At 37.7% G+C, this 19,097-nt stretch overlaps 1 protein-coding gene across 1 annotated transcript; it reads right to left on the bottom strand.

The window, feature by feature from the left end:
* Window positions 1-6,008: 6,008 nt before the first annotated feature.
* LOC111473122 (sugar transporter ERD6-like 5) lies at window positions 6,009-18,820 on the bottom strand. Its single transcript, XM_023118697.1, has 18 exons — window positions 18,508-18,820; window positions 18,163-18,225; window positions 11,775-11,864; window positions 11,613-11,672; window positions 10,995-11,060; window positions 10,837-10,902; window positions 10,096-10,171; window positions 9,944-10,008; window positions 9,780-9,872; window positions 9,598-9,678; window positions 9,418-9,502; window positions 8,911-8,954; window positions 8,765-8,827; window positions 8,634-8,693; window positions 7,560-7,613; window positions 7,336-7,395; window positions 6,338-6,452; window positions 6,009-6,257 (listed from the first exon to the last, which is right to left on the bottom strand). The coding sequence occupies exons 1-18, from the start codon at window positions 18,652-18,654 to the stop codon at window positions 6,127-6,129; spliced, it is 1,419 nt and encodes a 472-aa protein (XP_022974465.1). The 5' UTR covers window positions 18,655-18,820; the 3' UTR covers window positions 6,009-6,126.
* Between the last annotated feature and the right edge of the window lie 277 nt (window positions 18,821-19,097).

Below are 19,097 nucleotides of genomic sequence, written 5' to 3' on the forward strand. Positions count from 1 at the left end.
AGGTTTTTTTTTTTTTTTTTTGTAGCTATAATAAAGTATGAAGTTATAGCTTTTATACATTATTATATAATCATTTTATCGCATTTTTATTAATGCTATTATAGGTTTAATATAACTAAAATATTATGTTATCTTTAATTTATAATTGCATTTTTTAAAATGCTATAATGTAACATTTATAGCTTTAATATTATGCTATAATAAAATTATTTAATCATTTATAATTATAATTATTCTAATAACCTTTTCATAGAATTTATTATTTTTTGTCGTATAAATTTGTTTTAATATTTAAATATCATTGAATTAATTATATTGTAACAAAATTTAATCAAAATACTCATCGTTAACTAAACACACATGAAATACATATGTCATGACTTCAATTCAAAATTGAAATTTTATAATCTATTTATGTTACAAACTAATGTATTCAATAATTTCCTAAAATAAAGGGTTATTCAAATGATACAAGATAAAGTATTCTCCACTGTCTGCATTGTTTTTCAATGAATGAGAGTCGCTGTCATGTCAAGGTTTTGCATTGTAAGTCTTCTATCATCTTTGCTCGTGGAATAGACTCTTACAAACTTTTCAGGTAACATATTAAAACAACATTTTATAAGATAATGGAACAAAAAAATAGAAATTACTTCTAACCACTCAAATCAAAAGGAAAATTTTAACTCAATTTAGCCTTAGAATCCTACCAAAAAAAGATTATAAAGAAAAAAAAAAGTGAAATCATTAAATAGTGAAACCTGCTCTATAAGTTCAAATTCAAAAATCAAAATTCTTCCAAACTAGAAAGAAATTCTCAATTCTCACTTTAGTCGGTTCGAACCATAATAACAAAATTCATATCATTCAAATTAAGATCAAACTTAGAATCAAAGTATCTCTGCACCTCTACATCTTCTCTTGCCAAAACTACTTTAAAATTCAAAACAATCATAAATAGATAAGAGTATTAGAGGGTGACTATAAATCCATAGTTGAACATCAAGAATCTAAAATACAGCAACCAGTTTCGATTGAACTTACCTAAATCTTTGGAAGCTCTTGGTACGAAATCTCGAAAACCTCTTCCTTCAAATCTCTACTGCTCTGCCCATCTTCATCTCTCTAACCTTTCATCTTTCTAACCTTCTGAAAGAGGATAATTAGTAATATAGAAGTAGATTGAAAAAATGAAAGAAGAGTTGTGATGTTCGAGGCATGGTGAGATAAGAAAAAAAGAGTTGAGACTTATATAGTGCAGACTAGTAGTTGTTAATAGACATAGACAGAGACTTATTGATTTTGATGCACCACTCTTGAATTTGATTCTAGTGTGAGAATGTCTTCTTTAGGCTGAGATTGAAAAAATGTGCCCAATTTTTCAATAACAAAGTTGCAAAGTTGCACAACAAGCTAACCATTGCCTTCGAAAGGATTCAAATATGTTTTTGCACTTATCCACATTTTTCTTTTGGAAAGAATTCTAAATCCTTCCCAATAAATTATGTGATGTTCCATATTGGCTGGGTTGTTACAAATTATATTTTAGATATTGTCAAAGGGAAAGCCCAAAGAGAACAGTCTGCTCGTGGTGAAGCCCAAAGAGAACAATATCTGCTAGAGGTGGATCTGGTTTGTTACAAATTATATTTTAGATATTGTCAATAAACTAAGAATATAATTGTTAACTAAATCAGAATTAAGTTTTCGCGGAAGGGAAAGCCCAAAGAGGACAATATCTTCTAGCTCGGTCGTTACAAATTATATTTTAAATCTACTGAATTGTTGCCCTAAATAAGAAATAAGAAAAGGAAATAAGCAAATAAACTGAAAGGACAATATCTACTAGGGATGGATCTGGGTCGTTACAAATTATATTTTAGATATTGTCAATAAGCTAATAATATAATTGTTAACTAAATTAGGAGTAAGCTTCCGAAAAGGGAGACCACAAAGAAGACAATATCTGCTAGCTGGGTCGTTACAAATTATATTTTAAATCTACTGAATTGTTGCCCTGAATCAGAAGTAAGAAAAGAAAATAAGAAAAAAAAATGAAAGTTTTCAATAAGCTAAGAATATAATTGTTAACTAAATCAGAAGTAAGCTTACCGGAAAGGGAAAGCCCAAAGAGAACAATATATGCTAGCTGTGTCGTTAATTAAATCAAAAGTAAGCTTCTAAATCAGAAGTAAGAAAAGGAAATCAGAATTAAGCTTCCCTGAAAGGGAAAGTCGCTAGCTGGATTGTTAACTAAATCAAAAGTAAGTTTCCCCGAAAGGTAAAGCCCAAAAAGAGGACAATATCTGCCAGCTGGGTCGTTACAAATTATATTTTAAATCTACTGAATTCTTATCTTAAATCGAGGACAATATCTGCTAGGTGGGTCATTACCGATTATATTTTAAACCTACTGAATTGTTGTCCTAAATGAAGTAAGAAAAAGAAATAAGAAAAAAAAAACTAAAAATTGCCATAAGCTAATAATCTAAGAATATAGTTGTGAACTAAATCAAAAGTAAGAAAAGGAAATAAGAAAAAAAAAACTAAATAGAGATGGAGGAGAAAGAAAGAAGCAGAAAATAAAGGAGGGAATATATGGAAATAAGAATAGATTAACAAAATTGGCCAATAATATCTCTACTAAATAAAATGGAAAATATGAAAGGGCAAATAACTCCATTAAATTTAGTCTAACCGTAAATCAACAGAAAATATGAGTGGACAAGGAACTCCATGAACTCCATTAAATTGAAATCAACAGAAAATATGAGTGGGCAATGAACTCCATTAAATTTCGTATAATAGGAAATCATCTCCTTAGAAAATAATTACAGAGGAAGAGGGAAGATTGCTCCTTAGAAAATAATTATCGAGAAAGAGGGAAGATTGAGGAAAGATGTTGAATAGAATTTAAAAAATAAAACAGAAAATATGAGAGGGCAAAGAACTCTATTAATTTAGAATGACCGATCTAAATTAGAGAAATAATTTTAATGTCATGGGCTCACATGAGTTGATTTGGATTTCAATGGACTTTCATTAAGGATAACGACGGAATATCAGTCTAAGCTAACCAAGTAAGTGACCTTACTATCAGTATGATTATATTTGATGTTGACACGTGCCTTGTGGTGCTGCAATGTCATATATATTGATAATGTGTGAATTGTCTGTGGATCGATATGCTTCCTATATGTTATGTATATGTTATAATATGTGAATTGTATGATAATAATTACGGTACGATGTGTTCAAGGATATGTTTGAGATAGGATACAAGAAGGATGCACAAAACGAAGTGTAACGATAGAAGTAAAATACGTTCATGAAACGTTAAGGTTAGGTTACATAACTAAGTGATATGGATAAGAGAGATTGATAGAAGAATACGGTTAGGTTAAGAGTAGAAAGAGATAAGTTTGTGATAGATTGATAGAACGATAGCGTTAGGTTAAGTTCTTGTGATGAGATGACTAAGGTACGTTCACGTAATGATATGTCTGTGATAGGTATAAGAACGTTAAGGCTATGATAAGTTAGAGAACGATATGACTATGAAGTGTTTACATTATGACTCGTTTATGATATGATACATTGTGATACAATATATCATGGTATGATGTGTATATGATGAAATGTTATGTTAAAAGCATAGAACATTATGTTAGGTCTCTTAAATTGTGTGTATACAGCATGATATGAATGACATGAAATTACGATAAATGACAGGAAGTATAACCCTGATAGAATTATGTATTATTTGACAACTGAAGAATGAGAAACAATATGACATGAATGATGAATGATATCTGAAACAATATGAAAAATGAAATGATATGTACATAATGCTAGCAGGGTTGTATTAAAGGATAATGAAAATGGAAAAGTTTTGGAACCTCATGCATTATGTGTGCTCATGCATTTGGGGGATACCCCTATCCCATCACGAGGGTATGGACTCGTACATCCAATGGCAGGACAATGATCGTTATGTTTTGCATAGCGCTGCCGTGACGGTTACAAGTTCTAGCGGGTGTCCGGCCTAAGGGACTCCCAGAGTATGCCCACCGGATAAGGAAGATGGCCCAGCGGTGTGCGAACTAGCTGGTGAGCCCATACTCGCATGTATGGGCTGTGTGTAGAGTATATGGTACACGTCTAAAATTACCCGTTAGAACAGCACCGTAAGGAAAACAGAATGAAAGATAGGTCCATCATCTCATTGCATGTGATTGTTGCATTTAACCCCAATGAGTATTTCTTTAAATACTCAAGCCATATGCTACTACATTTTTCAGGTTAAGGCAAGACATTCTTGTACGGCTGACGACGTCATCGCAACTCGAGACCATGACACATGCATAGGATAGTGGTATTTATTTTCTTAGACTTAGGCTAGAATAGAATGTTTTTAACTTAAACTCTTATTTTTTTTTATTTAGTCTTTTGATGTATCGTTTTAAAGATATTTTCGAAATACGTAAGTTCATGGCTGTGTTTTAAGATAAAAATTATGTTTTATGGAATTTAAATGAAGTCTTCCGCATTCAATGTTTATGGTACGTATACGTATACAGTAGAGACCTTAAATTAAGTAGAAATTTTTTTGTCGTTACAAATTTATCCTTAATAAAAGTTCGATTTTATCCTTTATATCCAAGTCAACCTATATGAATCTATAACATCAATTTCACGTTCAATTCTCTAACTCTTCTAATGGTTCATGTGCTAGACTTCATGTGAGCATTACAAAATTTCCATGGGAAGGACTTCGGAGACAACAATCGAATTTCGCAAAAAAAAGAAAGAAATAAATATAGGGCCAACTCCGAGAATTGAATTGCGCCTCTAACCTGACTACGCTACCCAACATGTTGATAAAAGGTCGAATTCCGCAGGAGAAACTTAAAATGTTATAATATTTCATTTTCTATTCTTCCGGTTTTATGATATTTGATGGAGTTATTTTAAGTGACTACTCCGTCTTCTCATGTTTATTCTAAATTCTTTCCTTGTTTGTGCTCTTTTTATTTCTCTTCTTGGTATTTTTTTTGTTTGATGGGTTTTCCAAATCTTCTTCCTTTTCTTATCTATCTATTTTTTTTTTCTTTTGATTTTGTTTTGGTTAAAGTATTCTAGTCAATTTTAATGATGAGATGAGTTGTTATTATTATTTTTCTATTTTTTTTTTTTCAATCGTTGCACTAATTGAACACAATCCCTTTTGCAAAGTTGTAGATCGTATTACCATCTAAGCTCTAGTATTTTTTTTTTCTTCATTACAAAACGAGTTACGAACATTAGAAGGAGGTCCATTACATCCTTACCGTTCTTGAGAGAGCTCTCAGACCTTCGCATTTTCAGCTAAGTTTCTTCATGGAGTCAATGGAAGACCTTTCTTAGATGAACATATCCAAGAATTAGGGTTTGATTCCTAAAGGTTAGTCTCAAATCGAAAAATAAAGGTTAGCCACGACTCCTTGATTCTCCCAACCCTTCCTTCTCACTTTCCTTTTCTTTTGCTAGCCACTATTATGGTTCCACTTTGATCTCTATAATAGATGGAGGGGTAAATGAGTCCACTATTATGGTTCCACTTTGATCCCTATAATAGATGGAGGGGTAAATGAGTCTACTGTTATGGTTCCACTTTGATCCCTATAATAGATGGAGGGGCAAAATGACTCATTTACCCCTCGGTTGATTTTAGCTTCTTTTTTTTATTTCACACATGCTATCCTTATATTTTTATATTTTTCAAGTAAAGGTAAAACACCTCTACACAGATGATACAAATGCTGGAATGGTCATGGAAGTCAAGATAGGGCAAGTAGTATGCATTAAATTTCATTTAGTAGTTGATAGGTAGTTTATTTCCTTTTTCATGTGTTTAATTTGAAATTCCGCATGTGTATTTAAGGCATGCATGTAGTGACGTCACTACTTCAAAGCAAGAAAATTAAGAGCGTTACAAATAAAGCACAACATTCATAAAGCATTTGACAAGACAATGAATCCTATAACAATTACACATCATTACAGCACGGGTTATTATTGGAAAGGAACATTCCCTAAGAAATACAATGAGGGTTATTTGAATTACTTGAGTGAACCAACAAAGGTTCAATTTTTGGTGGATAAAGGGTTCATTGCAGCTTGAATTTCTTCCAAAGTTCTACCCTTTGTTTCAGGTACAAACTTGGCAACAAACAAAACAGTGAAGCCACATACGGTTGAGAATATGAAAAAGATACCTTCCAAAGTTAACACAAACATCAAATTACTCCTCCATTCACAATCAATACAACATGTTCAAGAGATGAGTTCTTTTTACCTGTAGAGCTCCAATTCAAAAGAAAGTTGAAACTGTAGGAGACAATCCAAGAACCTACCCAACTCACTAAACTAACTAAGCTCCCTGCCAAGCCCTTCATGTTTATAGGAAATATCTGAAGTAGATGAAACCTTATGTTAGTTCACTTTAAAAGTTGACATAAATCATTAACAGTTTCTCACTCTAAACTTTTCCGTGGTTGAATCCCCCCAAAGTTTTAAAATGCATATGCTAGGGAGAGGTTTCCACACTCTTATAAAGAATGTTTTGTTTTCCTCCCCAACTGATTATGGGATCTCACAATCCACCCCCATTTGGAGCCCAGCGTCCTTACTGGCACACCGCCTCATTTTCACCCTCCTTCAGGGCTCAACCTCCTCGTTGACACATTGCTCGATGTCCGACTCTGATACCATTTGTAACATTAGTAACTACTCAAGCCCACTGCTAACAGATATTGTTTTCTTTGGGCTTTCATTTTCGGAATTCCCCTCAAGGTTTCAAAACGCGTTTGCTAAGGAGTGGTTTCCACACCCTTATAAAGAATGTTTCGTTCTCCTCCCCAACTGATGTGGGATCTCACAATCCACCCCCCAGGGCTCAGCGTCCTTGCTGGCACACCGCCTCGTTCCACCCCCTTCGAAGCTTAGCCTCTTCGTTGGCACATTGTCCGGTGTCTGGCTCTGATACTATTTGTAACATTAGTAAAAGCCCATGCACACCGCTAATAGATATTGTTTTCTTTGAGCTTTCCTTTTCGGAATTTCCCTCAAGATTTTAAAACGCGTTTGCTAGAGAGATTTACACACCTTTATAAAGAATGTTTTGTTCTCCTCCCCAACCGATTTGAGATCTCACGTGAGTAGTTAGATTCCAGGACGAAACTAAAAACATTTTTTGAAGCTAGGCAAAGAAAAGAGTTTTGCAACTTCATGCTTTTAACTCCATATGTAATGATGTAAAAAGGGCTATCCCTAATAAAGTTTCTAAACTCATACCTCTGACATTATGACCCAAGGAATTGCTCCCATGCCCAACGAGAAAGATCCCGAGAACGCCTGTTTGTAGCAACATTACCGAAATGACTCAATTTTTTAAGTAGAAGAGGCAAAGGAAAGTTAACCAGATTCAGTGACCAATCAGCCAGACAACAAATCTACTGCAAGATTGTAAACAAATATGGTGTTTTTCCATGGTCAATTCATTATTTAATGTTTTTTACCAGTACACCGAAAAGTGCCAACATGGGAGAGCCAGATTGCCATAGTTGGAGATCCTGCACATTCAAAATCAAGGATCAATGAATCAGAAAACTCCCATCCCAACCGTTAGGAATAACGACTCTCCACAATGGTATGATATTGTTCACTTTGAGCATAAGCTCTCATGGCTTTGTTTTGGGCTTCTCCAAAAAGCCTCGTACCAATGGATGGTTGAAATATCATCACTAGCCCAATAGAGTCAAGCCCAATAATTGTACGAGCCCATTGTATATTTATTTTAGTAGAAATTTTAGGAAAGATATCTGATTTTAGGAGAAGAGATCTAGATATTTTAGGAAAAAGATTCAGATTTGTTAGATTTAGATTTAGATTGGTTAGGTCTAGATTGCGTAGGCTATAGTATAAATACACCTCCACCCTACCTAGGTTATTCATCCAAGAAATCCAAAAAGTATTCTACACATTGCTTGTATTCTCTTCTCCATCGGTTTTAATAAAGAGTGCGAGTGTTTACCACAGAGAGTTGTGTTCAACATGAACATGTATTCCTTACTTGGAAACTCATGATCATTCCCTAAATTAGCCGACGTGGGACTCCCTCCCAGCAATCCTCAACAATCCTCAATAATCCTCCCTTCGAACAAAGTACACTATAGAGCCTCTCCTGAGACCTATGGAGCCCGAACAGCCTCCCCTTAATTGAGGCTCAACTCCTTTGGATTCCTCGAACAAAGTACACCTTTTGTACAACACTTGAGTCACTTGTGACTACACTTTCGAGGCTCAACTTCTTTATTCGACATTTGAGGATTCTATTGACCTGACTAAGTTAAGAGCATGACTCTGATACTATATAAAGAATAACGACTCTCTACAATGGTATGATATTGTCCACTTTAAGTATAAACTCTCATGACTTTGCTTTGGGCTTCCCCAAAAGGCCTCGTACCAATGCAGATGTATTCCTTACTTATAAACCCATGATCATTCCCTAAATTAGCCAACGTGGGACTCCCTCCCAACAATTCTCAACACCAGCTGAATTCAATTTCAGATAGAAGCTAGAAGTAAACCTTAAAGAGGAACGATAATGCGACACATAAACACCCCAAGCAAGTTCCTGCCGCAGAAATCTGATTGAATTCAAAGTTTCATTAGCTTGCTAGCGACTTCATACCATTCAAACTTGCATAGCATTTCATACCATCAAAAGTGGTCGTCGCCCTGATACATCCATCAAAACTACACCAAGAGCAGTCATTGGTATCTGTAAAATCATAGCGGATAATGATATAAAAAGAGGGTTCTTGCAATTACGTTTCGGGAATGTGTATAATGCGAAAGAAAAACCTGAACAGCAGCCAATGCTATACTCCCAATATTTCCCGAAAACCCTGTCAGAATCCAGAGGATTTTACTTGTTTCAGCTCACCCCATCTTTATTTATTAAAGGTGTTATGATCACACAACAACCCACACACTCAATCCAGATGAAATACAAAAACCAGGAGAGAGAAAACACAAAGAATAGGAGAGAGAACAAAACAACTCACACACTTATCCGGATAAAACATAAAGATCAGGAGAGAGAAAATGCAAGGAAGAATATTAGTTAAAGGTTTTATATTGATGACTTCAGATATGTAGAGAGAGAATATAGAGAACTGAGAAAGTACATCCTCAAACCACTGGCTAAGGGGTGGGTATATATATGGTTTCAATTTAGTATATATATATAGCTTTAACAGATATAACCACCTATTATATAAATATCTACCAGCTTTTTATTATAAATAGGCATCAGGCTCCATATCCCAACAGAAATAACATTACACGCAAATGTGGGTTTTTGCATACCAGCCAAAGTGAATAAAGATTTTACGTAGAATCCAATGCCATTAACCCCTCCAAATTGTTGCAGTGCCATAAGGCCAACTCCTGCCTGGCACAAATGGGTTAAAGTCACCATAAAGACAAAGGACAAAGAATTACGTTCTATTAAAAACTTCATGATTAAGCTCAAACTTGAAAGCTCACAATGAGGGAACGTGCATATTGCCTTCGGAATAAATCAAGAACACTTGGTTCACGGAACTGTTTAAGCAATTCTGTGTATTCCTTCAAGGTTAGGAAACAAACACATAGGAAGCCATTGTTTAATAAAAAGAAAGAAAAATAAAAAAAAAAACTAGAATTAAAAAGGATAATAAAAAATATACTTGAATTTCGAACAATTCCGCAGAAATATCTTTACTCTGCCCCCTTAGCCGTTGGAGAGCCGCTTCGCAAGCTAACCCTTGGTCGTTCTTTGCCTACAAACAATACTTTCTTGATTAGATTTGTTTAAAAGATTGCTGATAAAATAGTTGACAGTGTCACATACAAGCCATCTCGGAGACTCTGGAGTGAAAGGAAGTCCTACGAGTTGTATTAGACATGGAATCGCTCCTGCAGCACAATCAAAATAATGAGAAAGCACCTTCCCTTATACCATCTTCGTTTTAAGTTTCAAAATCATGCAAACAGAAACGCTACCAACTAGAGCAAGAGTCCTCCAGTTCACAAAAACTCCAATCAGCCATGTCAGTGAAACACCAAAGCATATCATCAACTGTACAATCAACATTGTAAGATATTATGGATATTGAGAATGTTGTTGACATTTTTCTATTTGTTTGATTGTTTTTTTTATTTTTTGTAAAAATTGAAGTGAGAGTTGGAAATTTTGTAACCTGAATGCAAAACTTCAGACCAACTAGATTTTGCTACATAAATTATTTCTCACTAAATGTGTGAGATCTCACGTTGGTTGAAGGAGGAACGAAACATTCTTTTTAAGGGTGTGGAAAGCTCTTCCTAGTAGACGCGTTTTAAAAACCTTGAGAGGAAGCCTGAAAGAGAAAGTTCAAAGAGAACAATATCTACTAACGGAGGGTGTGAGCTGTTACAAATGGAATCAGAGCCAGTGACCAGGCGGTATGGTAGCGAGGACGCTGGCCCCCAAGGAGAGTGGAATGTGAGATCCCACATTGGTTGGAGGGGGGAACGGCCCAAGGGGGGTCGATTGTGAGATCCCACATTGTGGGAGGGGGGAACGAAACATTTCTTACAAGGGTGTGAAAACCTCTCCCTAGTAGAGGCATTTTAAAAATCTTGATGGAAAGCCTAAAAGGGAAAACTCAAACAGGACATCTGCTAGTGATGAGCTTGGACCGTTACAAAATGGCTGTCCATACAAAAATTAATTTAAAAAAACTTGCAAAAATTCCAACATACCTGATGAACTGTTGTAAATGCTCCTCGAAGTTCTTTGGGTGTTATCTCTGCTATAAAGATAGGAACCTGTTGGATCAGGTCATACATAAGCTTTTCTTTATATATGTCAACATTTGAGATATTGTAAATGATAGAGTTGGAATTGTTGCAACATATACCACGTAAGAGATAACTCCCATTCCGAATCCTACTAGCATTCGTCCTAAATCCAACCACCAAGCAGTCTACCAGTAGTCAGCACCAATTGAACAAGTCAAGTGAGGTTCTTTCGTTCAATTTAACAACAATATGGAAAAAGTGTCTACAAAATAATTCACATAATTTTAACCATTTCAAAAACACTCTCAATCATACTCTTGAACTAGACTTTAAAGTCTTTATAAGTCTCCAAACAAAAAGTGATTCTTGTAACAGCCCAAGTCTACTACTCACCGCTAGCAGATATTATCCGTTTTAACCCGTTACATATTGTCGTCAGCCTCACGGTTTTAAAACGTGTCTGTTAGGAAGAGGCTTCCACACCCTTATAAGGAATGCTTTGTTCCCCTCTCCAACCAATGTGGATCTCACAATCCACCCTTTGTAGATATTTTCTTCTTTGGACTTTCCCTTTAAAACGTGTCAGGCTGACAACGATACATATTGGGCCAAAGCGGACAATATTTGTTAGCAGTGAGTTTGAACCGTTACAAAGAATCACTTTTTGTTTGGTTGATTTTGACAGACTTATAGGTACTTTAACTATCTCAATCATATGATAAAAGAATCAAACTGACCTTAGAGAATGCTATAAGAAGCCACCCCAATAGGCAAAAGATTTCTGCAAAGCCCATTGTCTGCTCAAAAAACAAGGGAAAAAGATCAAAGAAGTTTATTGAAAGCTCGAAATTGCCAAAAATGATTTTAAGGGGGGAAAAAAAAGGAACGAATAAACTTACACCCCTTCTACCAATATAATCTGCCAGTTTTCCACTCACAACAGCACCAACTATTGCTCCAATTGTCAATATTGAACCAAAGAATGAATACTGAACAATCATCAAATAACAATTTGAGAACTTTGTTAGAGAATGAACAAGTAAACTTTACGATCTATTAGACACTTCTTAAAGTTTTGGACCTATTACACAATTCTCAAAATTCATAAAATGAACATGTAATTGAATCTCTTTAACCTTGGATTTACTCTATTGTAACAACTCAAGTCCACCGCTAGCAGATATTGTCCTCTTTAGGCTTTTCCTTCTAATATTGTCCTCTTTAGGATTTCCCTTCTAATATTGTCCTCTTTAGGCCTTCTCTTCTAATATTGTCCTCTTTAGGCCTTCCCTTCTGATATTGTCCACTTTAGGTCTTCCCTTCCGATATTGTCCTCTTTAGGCCTACCCTTCTGATATTGTCCTCTTTAGGTCTTCCCTTCTGATATTGTCCTCTTTAAGCCTTCCTACTGATATTGTCCTCTTTAGGCCTTCCCTACTGATATTGTCCACTTAAAGCATTCCCTTCTGATATTATCCTCTTTAGGCCTTCCCTTCTGATATTATCCACTTTAGGTCTTCCCTTCTGATATTGTCCTCTTTAGGCTTTCCCTACTGATATTGTCCTCTTTAGGCCTTCCCTACTAATATTGTCCTCTTTAAGCATTCCCTTCTGATATTGTCCTCTTTAGGCCTTCCCTTTTGATATTGTCCTCTTTAGGCCTTCCCTTCTGATATTGTCCTCTTTAGGCCTTCCCTACTGATATTGTCCTCTTTAGGCCTTCCCTTCTGATATTGTCCTCTTTTAATTCTAAAGGAACTGGCAGGCAGGAAGAAAAGAAAGAGAAGCGACTGAACCTTCCCCGGAACCGATATGACCTTCCCTTATTTATTGAGGTAAATTGTATTCTTCTTCTTTCACTCTTTTACTCTTCTGGGCCTTCCCTACTGATATTGTCCTCTTTCGGCCTTCCCTACTGATATTGTCCTCTTTCGGCCTTCCCTACTGATATTGTCCTCTTTAGGCCTTCCCTTCTGATATTGTCCTCTTTAGGCCTTCCCTTCTGATATTGTCCTCTTTTAATTCTAAAGGAACTGGCAGGCAGGAAGAAAAGAAAGAGAAGCGACTGAACCTTCCCCGGAACCGATATGACCTTCCCTTATTTATTGAGGTAAATTGTATTCTTCTTCTTTCACTCTTTTACTCTTCTGGGCCTTCCCTACTGATATTGTCCTCTTTCGGCCTTCCCTACTGATATTGTCCTCTTTCGGCCTTCCCTACTGATATTGTCCTCTTTAGGCCTTACCTTCTGATATTGTCCTCTTTAGGCCTTCCCTAGGCTTTCCCCTTCTTATATTGTCCTCTTTAAGCCTTCCCTTATGATATTGTCCTCTTTAGGCCTTCCCTTTTGATATTGTCCTCTTTAGGCCTTCCCTTCTGATATTGTCCTCATTAGGCCTTCCCTACTGATATTGTCCTCTTTAGGCCTTCCCTAGGCTTTCCCCTTCGGATATTGTCCTCTTTAGGCCTTCCCTACTAATATTGTCCTCTTTATGTCTTCCCTTCTGATATTGTCCTCTTTAGGCCACTCCTACTGATATTGTCCTCTTTAGGCCTTCCCTTCTGATATGGTCCTCCTTAGGCCTTCCCACCCTTTTGATATTGTCCTCTTTAGGCCTTCCCCTTTTGATATTGTCCTCTTTAGGCCTTCCCTACTGATATTGTCATCTTTAGGCCTTCCCTTCTGATATTGTCCTCTTTAGGCCTTCCCTTCTGATATTGTCCTCTTTAGGCCTTCCCTACTGATATTGTCCTCTTTCGGCCTTCCCTACTGATATTGTCCTCTTTCGGCCTTCCCTACTGATATTGTCCTCTTTCGGCCTTCCCTACTGATATTGTCCTCTTTAGGCCTTACCTTCTGATATTGTCCTCTTTAGGCCTTCCCTAGGCTTTCCCCTTCTTATATTGTCCTCTTTAAGCCTTCCCTTCTGATATTGTCCTCTTTAGGCCTTCCCTTCTGATATTGTCCTCTTTAGGCCTTCCCTTCTGATATTGTCCTCTTTAGGCCTTCCCTTTTGATATTGTCCTCTTTAGGCCTTCCCTTCTGATATTGTCCTCATTAGGCCTTCCCTACTGATATTGTCCTCTTTAGGCCTTCCCTAGGCTTTCCCCTTCGGATATTGTCCTCTTTAGGCCTTCCCTACTAATATTGTCCTCTTTATGTCTTCTCTTCTGATATTGTCCTCTTTAGGCCACTCCTACTGATATTGTCCTCTTTAGGCCTTCCCTTCTGATATGGTCCTCCTTAGGCCTTCCCACCCTTTTGATATTGTCCTCTTTAGGCCTTCCCCTTTTGATATTGTCCTCTTTAGGCCTTCCCTACTGATATTGTCATCTTTAGGCCTTCCCTTCTGATATTGTCCTCTTTAGGCCTTCCCTTCTGATATTGTCCTCATTAGGCCTTCCCTACTGATATTGTCCTCTTTAGGCCTTCCCTAGGCTTTCCCCTTCGAATATTGTCCTCTTTAGGCCTTCCCTCCTGATATTGTCCTCTTTAGGCCGTCCCTTCTGATATTGTCCTCTTTCGGCCTTCCCTACTGATATTGTCCTCTTTCGGCCTTCCCTACTGATATTGTCCTCTTTAGGCCTTCCCTTCTGATATGGTCCTCCTTAGGCCTTCCCACCCTTTTGATATTGTCCTCTTTAGGCCTTCCCCTTTTGATATTGTCCTCTTTAGGCCTTCCCTACTGATATTGTCATCTTTAGGCCTTCCGTTCTGATATTGTCCTCTTTAGACCTTCCCTTCTGATATTGTCCTCTTTAGGCCTTCCCTACTGATATTGTCCTCTTTCGGCCTTCCCTACTGATATTGTCCTCTTTCGGCCTTCCCTACTGATATTGTCCTCTTTCGGCCTTCCCTACTGATATTGTCCTCTTTCGGCCTTCCCTACTGATATTGTCCTCTTTAGGCCTTCCCTTCTGATATTGTCCTCTTTAGGCCTTCCCTAGGCTTTCCCCTTCTTATATTGTCCTCTTTAAGCCTTCCCTTCTGATATTGTCCTCTTTAGGCCTTCCCTACTGATATTGTCCTCTTTAGATCTTCCCTAGGCTTTCCCCTTCTGATATTGTCCTCTTTAGGCCTTCCCTACTAATATTGTCCTCTTTATGTCTTCCCTTCTGATATTGTCCTCTTTAGACCATTCCTACTGATATTGTCCTCTTTAGGCCTTCCCTTCTGATATTGTCCTCTTTAGGCCTTCCCTTCTGATATGGTCCTCCTTAGGCCTTCCCTACTGGGAAGGCTTTCCCCTTTTGATATTGTCCTCTTTAGGCCTTCCCCTTTTGATATTGTCCTCTTTAGGTCTTCCCTACTGATATTGTCCTCTTTAGGCCTTCCCTTCTGATATTGTCCTCTTTAGGCCTTCCCTTCTGATATTGTGCTCTTTAGGCCTTCCCTTCTGATATTGTCCTCTTTAGGCCTTTCCTACGCTTTCCCCTTCTTATATTGTCCTCTTTAAGCCTTCCCTTCTAATATTGTCATCTTTAGGCCTTCCCTTCTGATATTGTCCTCTTTAGGCCTTCCCTACTGATATTGTCCTCTTTAGGCCTTCCCTTCTGATATTGTCCTCTTTAGGCCTTCCCTTCTGATATTGTCCTCTTTAGGCCTTCCCTACTGATATTGTCCTCTTTAGGTCTTCCATAGGCTTTCCCCTTCTGATATTGTCTTCTTTAGGCCTGCCCTACTAATATTGTCCTTTTTATGCCTTCCCTTCTGATATTGTCCTCTTTAGGCCTTCCCAAATGATATTGTCCTCTTTAGGCCTTTCCTACTGGGAAGGCTTTCCCATTCTGATATTGTTCTCTTTAGGCCTTCCCCTTTTGATATTGTCCTCTTTAGGCCTTCCGTTCTGATATTGTCCTCTTTAGGCAATATTTTCCTCTTTCGGCCGTCCCTACTGATATTGTCCTCTTTAGGCCTTCCCCTTTTGATATTGTCCTCTTTAGGCCTTCCCTTCTAATATTGTCCTCTTTAGGTCTTCCCCTTCTGATATTGTCCTCTTTAGGCTTTCCCTTCTGATATTGTCCTCTTTAGGCCGTCCCTACTGATATTGCCCTCTTTCGGCCGTCCCTACTGATGTTGTCCTCTTTCGGCCGTCCCTACTGATGTTGTCCTCTTTCGGCCGTCCCTACTGATGTTGTCCTCTTTAGGCCGTCCCTTCTGATATTGTCATCTTTAGGCCTTCCCTTCTGATATTGTCCTCTTTAGGCCTTCCCTTCTGATATTGTCCTCTTTAGGCCTTCCCTTCTGATATTGTCCTCTTTAGGCCTTCCCTTCTGATATTGTCCTCTTTAGGCCTTCCCTTCTGATATTGTCCTCTTTAGGCCTTCCCTTCTGATATTGTCCTCTTTAGGCCTTCCCTTCTGATATTGTCCTCTTTAGGCCTTCCCTTCTGATATTGTCCTCTTTAGGCCTTCCCTTCTGATATTGTCCTCTTTAGGCCTTCCCTTCTGATATTGTCCTCTTTAGGCCGTCCCTTCTGATATTGTCCTCTTTAGGCCTTCCCTTCTGATATTGTCCTCTTTAGGCCGTCCCTTCTGATATTGTCATCTTTAGGCCTTCCCTTCTGATATTGTCCTCTTTAGGCCTTCCCTTCTGATATTGTCCTCTTTAGGCCTTCCCTTCCGATATTGTTCTCTTTAGGCCTTCTCTTTCGATATTGTCCTCTTTAGGCCTTCCCTTCTGATATTGTCCTCTTTAGGCCGTCCCTTCTGATATTGTCCTCTTTAGGCCGTCCCTACTGATATTGTCCTCTTTAGGCTGTCCCTACTGATATTGTCCTCTTTAGGCCGTCCCTACTAATATTGTCCTCTTTCGGCTGTCCCTACTGATATTGTTCTCTTTCGGCCGTCCCTACTGATATTGTCCTCTTTAGGCCGTCCCTTCTGATATTGTCCTCTTTAGGCCGTCCCTTCTGATATTGTCCTCTTTAGGCCGTCCCTTCTGATATTGTCCTCTTTAGGCCGTCCCTTCTGATATTGTCCTCTTTAGGCCGTCCCTTCTGATATTGTCCTCTTTAGGCCGTCCCTTCTGATATTGTCCTCTTTAGGCCGTCCCTTCTGATATTGTCCTCTTTAGGCCTTCCCTTCCGATATTGTCCTCTATAGGCCTTCCCTTTCGATATTATCCTCTTTAGGCCTTTCGTTCTTATATTGTCCTCTTTAGGCTTTCCCTTCTGATATTGTCCTCTTTAGGCCTTCCCTCCTGATATTGTCCTTAAGATTTTAAAACGCATTTGCTAGGGAGAATGTTTCGTTCTCTTCTCTATTGGGGAAGGAATATTAAATTAGATAGGAAAAGATAAAATAGATAAAAGCTGAAGTGATTTATTATTGTTTCTCACTCAATGTGAGGAGGTACACAATTCCAATATTTATAGGCTTATATTATTATTGTTTCTCACTCAATGATTGAGGAGTTACACAATTTCAATATTTATAGGCTTATACACTAACAGAAAATTATGGATATACTAGGTAAATTCAAATCTACCAACGACCTCCTAAAATCTTGGTACTTTTAATACTTTGAATCATATTTCAACACTCTCCAACCGACTTTGAATCATATCATATCTCTTTTTTTTCCAATACTTTGAATCATATCTCAGCACTCTCCAACCGACTTTGAATCATATCTCAACACTCTCCAACCCAGCTTATACACTAACCCGAAGTAGTAAATTATGGAAATCCTAGATAAATTCAACCAAGCTTATTTGAATCATATCATATCTTAGTTTTGAATACTTTGAATCATATTCTTGAATCATATAATATCTCAGTTTTGAATACTTTGAATCATATCTCAACACTCTCCAACCGATTTGAGATCTCACAATCCACCCCTCTTTGGTGCTAGCGTCCTCGTTGGCACTGGTTTCATTCTCCAATTGATGTGGGACCCCTCAATCCACCTTCCTTCGGTGCCCAATGTCCTTGTTGGCACACCATCTCGTGTCCACCCCCTTCAGGTCTCAGCCTCCTCGTTGGCACATCGCCCGATGTCCGACTCTGATACCATTTGTAACCGTCAAGCCCATTGCTAGCAAATATTGTCTTTTTTGGATTTTCCCTTCTAGGCTTCCCCTCAAGGTTTTAAAACGAGTCTACTAGGGAGAGGTTTCCACACTCTTATAAAAAATGTTTCGTTCTCCTTTCCAACCAATGTGGGATCTCAGATCTATGGCTAATATCGTACCTATGGAACCAAACACTAAATTACATAACTGAAATTAAGAACATGTGATCATACATTGAAGACAATAAGAATCTGTAATTTTCATTTACCTCTGCTACGGTAAGAGCCAGGTCGGTCATGATTCCAGACTGAGAAGGTGATGAATATCCAATCTGAGAAAAAGCATCACAAAACATTATTTTCAAATCACTCGGAACTATGGGTGAATTTGGAGCGCACAAAAAAATTGAAAAGTATATTCACTTTGAATGCGTGAAAAGCAGTTTTCCCCTTCCAAAACTCATCCCAAACTTACCCTAAACATTCAAATCAAAAGTAGCTAACAATTTAGTTATAAGCCATTTATTCAGTTCACATCAAAAGGCAGCAATACGAATTGAAGATTGCCTCTACGGCATAGCTAAACTGAGGAGGAGTTCTGAAAAAACACTTACGGCAGTGCCGAAGACGTATGAGCCAGATACAGAAACCAAAGTGCTGAGAATGAGGACGGAGGAGGCGGTGGAGACGCCGTGGGAGTCATGATTATTGGCTTCGATTAGAGGACACAACGCGGCGTTCTCCTCGCTGTGTTTGCCCATTTTAGATGCTCTGCAGAAGAGGAGAAAAACGGGAGTTTATGAAGAGGAGGAATCAAAGAAACTGAATAGGGCCCAGAAAGGCAACTCTGTCAAAGCGCCGGTGGCAGTTGAAAAAATATGGACTGTTGTTTACTATTTTGGAAATCTAACACTAACGTAATTAGGTTCGACACAGATGCTCTTTGAGATGCACCAGCTGCAATTCTGTTTATATATATATGTATATATTTTTTTTTTTTTTTTTGGGCACGGTTACATCGCCCCCGTGTCTCGTGAAGCATCTAAGGTAGTTTTTCTAAGCACCGATTAACCAACTCGGTTCGAGGTGAAAATTTGTATTTGTATTAAATTGTATCTTTAAAATAGTGAAGATACCATTGTCTTTAAATTGTGAGTGGCATAACCTGATTTTCATGAAGATATTGTCGATATATTATTTCAAG

The sequence above is a fragment of the Cucurbita maxima genome, unplaced genomic scaffold (assembly GCF_002738345.1).
Source record: "Cucurbita maxima cultivar Rimu unplaced genomic scaffold, Cmax_1.0 Cma_Scf00104, whole genome shotgun sequence".
NCBI lineage: Eukaryota > Viridiplantae > Streptophyta > Magnoliopsida > Cucurbitales > Cucurbitaceae > Cucurbita > Cucurbita maxima.

Excerpts from the sequence above, each read along its gene's own strand:
- LOC111473122 (XM_023118697.1), bottom strand. The coding sequence starts at position 18,654 with ATGGGCAAACACAGCGAGGAGAACGCCGCGTTGTGTCCTCTAATCGAA. Across the intron at positions 9,503-9,597 it reads AATATGCACGTTCCCTCATT|GCAGGAGTTGGCCTTATGGC; the intron begins GTGAGCTTTCAA and ends CATTTGTGCCAG. Across the intron at positions 8,828-8,910 it reads TAGCATTGGCTGCTGTTCAG|ATACCAATGACTGCTCTTGG; the intron begins GTTTTTCTTTCG and ends ATGATTTTACAG.